This window comes from Vanellus vanellus (genome assembly GCF_965231255.1).
Source record: "Vanellus vanellus genome assembly, chromosome: 1".
In the NCBI taxonomy this organism is placed as follows: Eukaryota; Metazoa; Chordata; class Aves; order Charadriiformes; family Charadriidae; genus Vanellus; species Vanellus vanellus.
Genome location: NC_138905.1, coordinates 127,560,645 through 127,569,139, shown reverse-complemented (window position 1 = coordinate 127,569,139; position 8,495 = coordinate 127,560,645). Strand labels below are relative to the sequence as shown.

Here is an 8,495-nt window from a genome sequence, read left to right as displayed (position 1 = left end):
GGGAGAGGATAAAAAAAAACCAATAAACCCCTTTTCCTGGAGGATCTGCAGATGGGTCGGGCGAAGGAGCAGCAGGGCCGTCCATGCGGGAAGGACGAAGAGCCCGGCGGAGTGAGGGGGACGCCAGAACCGGCCTCCCCCCCGGCTCGGCTCAGCGCTCTGGAAGTCCAGGTCAGTTACGGCCACCTCTCCCCGCTGAGCGCAGGTGGGGCGGCGGCCGAGGGGCGCTGAGGAAATAGGGGGGGCGGGGGGAGGGGGTGTTGCAGCGGCGGCGGCCGCTCCGCCCCGGGGCGTGGGGAGGCGGCAGCCGCCCTGTGGCAGACCTGTCCCCGGCACGGCCGAGGCCACCGGCCGGTCTGGCCCCCACCTCCGCTCTCGGCGGCTCGGCAGCGGTCGCCTCGCCTGCCGCCCCTCACGGGCACCGCCGTCCCTCACGGGCACTGCCACCCGCCCCAACGGCCGCCGGGCGTCTGTGGGAGCGCCCCTTTCCCGCCTCTCCCGCTCCCTCCCGCCTCCCCCGTGCTCCCTCCTCCCCGCTCCCCCGCCCCTCTCCCGCTCGCTGCCTCTCGCCGCTCCCCGCTGCGCAGAGCGCCGCGCCGGTGGGGGCATGGAGAGCCAACGCTGCTTCGCCAACCGCTTCGATGACTACCCGGGCAGCCCGGCGGCGGCGCCGGACAAGGAGGCGGCGGTGCCGCTGGTGACGGCCACCATCGAGCGCATCCTACGGGAGCTGCCGCCCCTGGGCGGCCCCCGCGGCTGCCCGGGCGGGCTGTACGGCGGCGTGGCCGGCGTGGCCTACATGCTCTACCACGTCGCGCAGTGCCCGCTCTTCGCGCCGTCGCGGGAGGCCTACCTGCGGGCGGCCCGCCGCGTCGTGGACGCCTGCCTGCGCTACCAGGAGGGCGGCGGCGAGGCCGACGCCGACACCCGTGCCGCCTTCCTGCTGGGCGGCGCCGGGGTGTACGCGGTGGCGGCGCTGGTCTACCGCGCCTTGGGGCTGCCCGACTTCGCCCGGCCGCTGGGCAAGTTCCGGGAGCTGAGCGAGGTCTGCGCCCCGCTCTCCTTCCTCGAGTGCGGCTCCGACGAGCTCTTCGTCGGCCGCGCCGGGTACCTGTGCGCCGCCCTGGTGCTGAAGCAGCGCCTGGGCATGGAGGTAAGGGCCAGGGGCGGCGGGTCACTCCCGCTAGGGGGACGGGCCCCGCCGTCGGGGCTCTCGCCGGGTCGCCTGGGAGCCGGCGGCGGTGCCTGGGGCTGGCAGCCCGGCCCGCCGCCCCGCGTCTCTGCTCCGCGGTGGAGCGGGATGCATCGGTACTGGGGCTCTCACCTCAAAAAAGGGGGGGAAAAAAGCGCCTTTTCCAAGCTCGCACTTTGGGGGCGCGCTGCAGGAAGAGCTTCGGGGGGGTGGGGGTGTGGGTGTGGTGTGGGGGTGTCTTTCTCAGCAGCTGCTCCTCCGCGAAAATAAAAGATACGGCTTTTGCAAGAGGGAGTGGGGGGCACAGGGCGTGCGGGATGCAGTCCCGCTGCAGGGACAGGGCTCTGGGGGCATCCCGCCGCATGCACCCCGCTGCACCCCAATGCATGCACCCTGCTGCATGGACCCCACTGTACCATGCTGCCCAGGCACGCCAAGAGCATCCTCTCTCGGTTGCCAGGTGGTGAATTATTGGGCAGGAGCAACCCCGGGGTTTTCAAGAGTATTTCTGTAAAATGAAGTGGGTGAGAAAAGGAATAGTGTTGGGTGAAACAGAGTGAGGAACCTTGTCAATAATAAGTGGTGCTGTGCGATGATTTGCAAGGAAGGAACCAGATTTTCAGAGGCACTTGGTCCTACTAACCCCAGCATACAGGAGCTGGTAGTCTTGTGGAAATTTGGCTATGTATTTCGGTGCTTTTCATGAATGAGAGCTGCTTTTTTCTGTGAGATGTGATTATAGGTCAACGTGCTGTTGGTTTCAGTAGTTAGGACTTTACCCTGGGAAATTGTCATTGTCATTGCTGAAATTCAGATCTTCCACTGACTACAGCATAATAATTAATGCAACTGACTCTGCTGTGGTGTTTGTTACTAAGTGGTCAGTGCTGTATCTGAGCAAGCATTTGTTAGATTTTTTGTTCCTGTGCTCTTGTCAGGTCCAATCTGCGTTTCCTCTGTTAATCACTGATTTGCAAGTTCATATGCTTCTGGCTTTCTTTCCTCCTGGGAGAGGAGGCAAGTATTACAAGTAAATAAATGATGTAAAAACAAGTGGCTCTGCCCCATCCAATACCAGTCACTGCAATCAGAGTCCAAGGAAATTCATTTAATGGAGGACTCAGGAGACTCCAGGGTATCCAGAGACGGCTAGAAGAATGTTATGTCAGTTGAATGTTCTGATAGTTTTGAACAAAAATTCTTCCAGCACTAAATGTTTAAAGTAGCATACCATATGTGCTAACTTTTTCCTTGTATAGGGTTGTCTGACAATCATAACCATAAAAAAGGTTATGTTAGTTGTAACCGTAACACAACCAAACTTTTCATTCTGACAGCATTTTCTACAAGGAAAGTTTTGTAGACGTATCACAATCCTACATGGAGTGTGCAGCAGTGCCAGCCTGAGGGGACGGCTCCTCACAGAGGAACACACCATCCCTATTAGCTCAGTTTGCACTGGGGGAGTGTGTCTAGTACCCATGTCAGTGCTTATGAAGGTGTCGTGACTTACCAGCTGAATGAGGTAGCATCCTGGAATCTACCGCTTCATTTAATTTCTTCATCTGTTTGTTTTACGTCCTTCAGAGCAATCATTGAACAGTTTGGCGAGTAGGTGCAATCTCCTCTGACAGGCAGTACAAGGAAGGGGAAAGCTGTCCTCTTTGCTTGCTTGCTTGCTTAAAAATTATACTTTATGCAACTGTAAAGAGTTAAACATCCCCACATATGAGCAAGGGTATGCACTTATTGTGGAATCCATTTAGCAGGTGGGTTAAGTAAAGTCATAGAGAGGTTTATTTTGACAATAAACCATATTCCGTGTCTCCTTGCTGATGTTTTAATCGGTAAGCTAACATCCTTCCGTAGTATTATTTATTCTGTCACCACATTGTAATTTTAAATGTATAGTGCAAGAAATAAATCAAAATAATCTAAACTTTTAAGTATTAATAAAACCAACTTTAATTTTTAATTTTAACAAAAATTAAAGCTTTTAATTAAAATATTTTGCACCTTAATGAGGAAAATGATAATGATCGGTAGTCTATATGTACTCATGCTTGAGCAGAATTTGGGTCCACTGATAAATGTTCCCATCCTAATACAGAATTATTTTAATCAGTACATTGGCAGACCAGACCCTGCATCTTTTTACAAATGAAGAAAGGGATGCCCAGAGGGAGTGCATGTCGTTTATTACCCAAGGTCAAATGGTAAGTCAGGTACATCCCAGAATAGAAGCAACGTCTTGTGATTCAAACCACTGGAAAATGCTACCTCCTGTAATTTGATTGTGCACAGTCTCACATGGCTCATTGCAGCATGTTTTCTTGTTTCCCACGTTCTATTTTTTTGAGGACGCTGTGCAAACATTTCTAGCACAAAGTGAAATCCATTCCTTACACTGAAATACAGCTGCTGCTGCCTCTACAGTTGTTTTCATCCTCTGAAGAAATCAAATGGTGACCTATATACAAGAAATTGCTTGCCCTTGAAGAAAGGTTTTTTGAATAAATTTTACAATTTATGTTGTGCATTTGGTTTTTGTTTTTTTCCAGTCAGGGAAGGAAGGAGACTGTTGTATTTCAGTAAACGCCAGTTTAGCTCAGCTGCTGTGCTCTGATGCATTAGTTTCTTGCTAGAGAGTCTCCGTGTTTTAAAGCTTCACATGTTCTTCAGAAAGTTAATGGACTGTCCTGAAGGATCCAGTCTGTTGAACAACATTGACCTCTTGTGAAGAAGGCATTTACATTCAGCTGTTTTTCAGAGTTTTAGGCTAATACAGCATTTTCCCCTGATGAATTAATTGGGAGTTTTTGCATGAGTAAGGATTACTTCAACAGTCAAGGCTTAACAGGATCTGACTTTCATGATGCGCTATGCATTAGGAAAGATGTTTGTTTTCATCCCTTCTTTAATTTCCATTACATTGTAGTTGGTGCTTCACAGGCAGAGATGGGTAAAATATTGTTTTGGGAGAAAAAGTAAGTCATTTGCATAAGGTACATATAAATGAGGTGCATGTACTTTAGCTGCCCTTAACTGCTGTGTTTTCACTATTCAGGGCAAATTTTCTGTCTGTCCTGTCTTCTTCGGGTACTTCTTTTTCTCATGGTTGGTTCATTGTGTGTTCTTGGGGAAATCTGTCAGTCCTGGTTTTAATTCTCTTCACTCAGTCTCTATTTGCTTGTGCAAACAGTAGTAAGACACCATTAAAATGGTTGTCCCATCCCCCTGTTCAGATGGTATTTTATCCTCTTCTCACTTTTTGTCAGTGACGTTTCTGTCCCATTTTGTGGTTGATGGAGCGTGGTGTGTCTCAGTAGTTCCACTTCCTTCTGGCAATGTAACTGTCAGATGACGGAGGAAAAGGTACAGAAGTTCAAGTGGCTTCTTGCATTGCCATCTGCTTAGATGTTACCACCTTCTAGCACAGCTCAGGTTTTCTTTTAATAACTGGCTGAACTGATGGGCTTGACTGACTTCCACTAGCTCTGGGTTGCAGCAGAAAAGACAGCGACAGATAGCAGTGTACCACATAGCAGGCAGGGCAGCACTGTGCGTGACTGCCCGATGCTATGGTTTCATTAGAGACTGTGCTTCTGAAAGACATTGGGGACACCACCCCGTAAGAGACCCTTGCCTGCAGCTGCAGTGGTGACAAGCTGAGCCAGTACACTCTGCCATAAACACAGCCAAACCAGTTCCCTTGGGCTCTGATCCACTGGGGTGAGACTTGAGAGCCTGCAGGGACCTTGGGCTCTTCCGTGCCGTTACATGGTTAAGCTTTCTGTCTCTATGGCAGAGGGGCACCTCAATTTCCTTTTCCGACAAATACGATACCATGATTTGGCATGTGTTTCTGAGGTTGTTGTCCTGCCACAGAGAGGGTGTAATTCTGATGTTACTCTGTTATGGGATGCCCAGAGAGGGCAATGGTCTTTCTAGTAGGACTCTCTTGAGTGTTGGGTCCTGCTAAAAAAACATACTTACCTTGGTTGCTGTCTATCACCAGAGCTTCTTTTCTCTTGGACCTCACAAGATTGCAAATCAAGCTAACCAACTTCACCTGTTATGTGGAAAACAGAAATAGCACTGCTGTGTGAGGTCTGGGTGCCACAGCAAGGGAGGTGTGAGGCAGGACTGGCTGTAAGAGGCAGTGGAACAGACTGATGTGCAGTGCACGGGACCTGACAGGTCCAGCCAGTGCATTTCATAATATTCTGGGAGAGAAGATATAAATGAGTGAAAATTATTTTCTTTCAACTCCTCAGACAACTCTAGATGATATTACCTGTTCCTCAGAGTCTTCCCTCCAGCTAGTGTTTAAAGACTATCGTAGGTTACTTTGCTCCACATTTTTTGTTGGGTTTGTTTTTATTTCAATCTCTCAGAAAAAAATTTTGAAAGTGTGATAGGAAGGAGCTTTCTGAATCCTGCCTAGAACATGATCATTTGCAGCTCTTTAAAATGGGATGTAAATGTATTCATGCTGAACATCGTGTTTATGAAAGACACTCGATGGATTGATCTTAGAAAGGGAGATCTGCAGAATACCCACAGAAGAGATGCACCTCCGAGTGCTGTAGTGCAGGGTTCCCATGTCGGGCTTTTAATCTCACCTATGCCTGGAAGGGAAGGGCTGTCCTTTGAGGTGAGATTTCATTCCTTCTCTCTGCTCATTTAAGTCCTTTCTCTCTGTGGACGAATTTGCCATTTTATCTGAAATGTGGTGTTTGAAATGTCAAATATCATGGTGCTAGCTGGAGCTTTACTGATTTCATTTTACACAGGCCACTACACAGCCAGGATGCCGTTTGTTGCCACGGAGGATTAAAATGAGATACCACTAAAGAAGAAAAGCTTTTGATCCTAGCCTGCCTCTTTTAAATGTACATTCTTCTAGCCGTGGTTTCCCAAACCACACAGGGGCTAGATTTTGCATTAATTTGCTTAAATTGATGAATTTAACCTAGGAGTTGAAAATAGGAATTTTCTAAAGTAAACGGTGAAACAAAGGGAATTATTTACATCTGGATTTTTTAGAAAGCATTCTGAAATAGTTTGGGTCTACATTTCAGAATTCCTCTGTTTTTCTTCAGCAGGGCAACATGAATCTTTTTTTTTATTTTAAACAGCCTTCAAATTCTGAGATGGAGACACCTTGATAATGGCTGCCTGGATTCAGTTCAATACTGAATATCCAGTTGTAGAGATAAAGTTGAAAATTTGAAGTTGAAAAAACACTGTTGTACAGAGGTTTTGGTGTGAATCTTGCCAGGATTGGAGGTTTGATTGACACAAGTTTAGCTACATACGTTGTATATTCTGTTGCAGAAATACAGATTTCAACTGCTTATAGCGGAAGAGTGGTATTAATTTGCCATCGTCTTCTTAAAAGACAGTTTTGTACAAAAGCACTGTCATATCTCTGTACTGCTTTGTCCTGTTGGAATGTTTGCCTATGTAGCATCATCTTTTTGCTGAAAAAGCAGCCCAAGCAGTAGTACTGATGTTATAATAGCAGTTTTTAATGAAAAAGAAATATATTTATCTGGAGGCATCTCCTATATCCAAAATAGATCTGTACTTTCCCATCCTTTTTCTAACTCCTTTACATTTCACATACTGGAAGTTAACTCTTAAACTTTGTCAGTTCAGTCATCTTCCTCATCATCACCATGGAGAACTTCTAGGTCTCCCTTTGGAGTTTGCTGGTACCGCTCCTTAGCCTGCTAGAAGCAGAGATGTTGAACGCAGTGCCTTTGTCCTCTGCAGAGCAGAGAGTGCCGCCTGTGACTCGAAGATGAGATCTGCAGAACAAAGCGCAGGAGTTGGAACAAGGGCGTTTTTGCAGAAAAGGTGCTGAGCAGTTCTTTGGACCCATGGAATGTATCTGGTGACTGAGTCTCTGGAAGCATCCAGAGCCGTCAGAGCATTTGAGGCAGAGAAGCAGGGGATCTCTCCAGCAGAGAGGGGCAGGGCTTGGGTGGAAGCTACTGTTCTAACACAGCATTAGTTACTTGGGGTCAGGTTGGTAGCACAGTGCAGGAAGTTCTTAAATCTGTTGCCTTAGGTTTTCAGATTTTTGTATGTTGTATTTTATACATATGTCAAAGAACTTCGTTACAATACTGTGTTTCTACAGACATATTTGACATTTATGTTTTCCTCCGTGACAAAGGCTAATAGTGTTTTTTTTGGCATAGTTCTCCCAAAGGACCAAAAGCCAGAGTTAATGGTGTTAACTCACAGTTAACACTGAATGACATAGCAGAAAGAAAGAGTGCATGTGTAGAGCATGCATATATGGTAGAGTGTGTGAAAGCAGAGAAACAGGCAGGCATGGGGAAAAAAGACATTTGTTAGAGACTGAACAGAGAGGAGAGAGAAAGAGCCAATAAAAAATGATAAAAAAGCAAAAGAATAAGTTACTGGCAAAATATAAAAATGGAAGGCTGCAGAGGGGTAGCAGAATTCAAAGATGAAGGGGAAAAGGCAAGAAATAACATAGACCCTGGAGCAGGGGAGATTTGAAACTAAAATCAGGTTCTCTGCCAAACTGGTGTAGATATGATAGCTAATGTACTTGATTTAGAAGAAGATAAAAGTTCGACAGAAGAGTAGAGGCAGGGAGAAAACAGGTTAGGGAGCGGGCAGAGGAATAAACTACATTTTGTTGAGAAAAATTACTATTTTTGTCTGCTGGTTTTTGTTTGTCACTCTTCTGTCACCATATTCTTTTTGCATAGGCTCATACACTTACAAAAATAGCTGTCGTCGCATTCGGTGCTTGCAAATTCAGAGCGCAATGTTATGTCTTATATTTCATATTTTCTTTCTCTAAGGAATAACTGCGATAACTACTTGATGTCTGGAAGCAAATATGGGCATTTTCATGAAAATTGCTGTGATGCATCTGACACTGACATTTTCGTGTTACATGCATGTACTAGTATAAATTAGTACGTAACCTAAATGGTAATGCTGTTAGTAAAACTTACTTTGGTACCAGGCTAAAGAAGCAGAAATGTGAAAGGCTGAGCTGCTCCTAAGAGGAAGAAAAGAGCACAAGGCTAACAACAAATGCCAATGAAAGCATAACATCCTCAGCACTTTACAGCACTGAAATGGAGGGTTAAAATTAAGCCTCAAGATTCTCTGTAGTCATTTAATGCACATCGTTAGAACATTAGATTGTACGTAACTCGTAGCATAGCTGTGCACCACAAGTGGCAGGGCCCTAATACAGAAACCCACCCTCTTCTTTCTTCTCCATTAAATCCATAGACCCTAATTC

The 8,495-nt window shown here is 47.0% G+C and overlaps 1 protein-coding gene across 1 annotated transcript in view; it reads left to right on the top strand.

The window, feature by feature from the left end:
• Nucleotides 1–607: 607 nt before the first annotated feature.
• LANCL3 (LanC like family member 3) overlaps nt 608–8,495 on the top strand; it is a gene marked incomplete at both ends in the record, with an annotated part of 32,343 nt that continues 24,455 nt past the window's right edge. The window contains one exon of the mRNA XM_082492895.1: nt 608–1,153. Within this exon, the coding sequence (XP_082349021.1) occupies nt 608–1,153 (546 nt within the window). The remainder of the gene's footprint in view (nt 1,154–8,495) is intronic.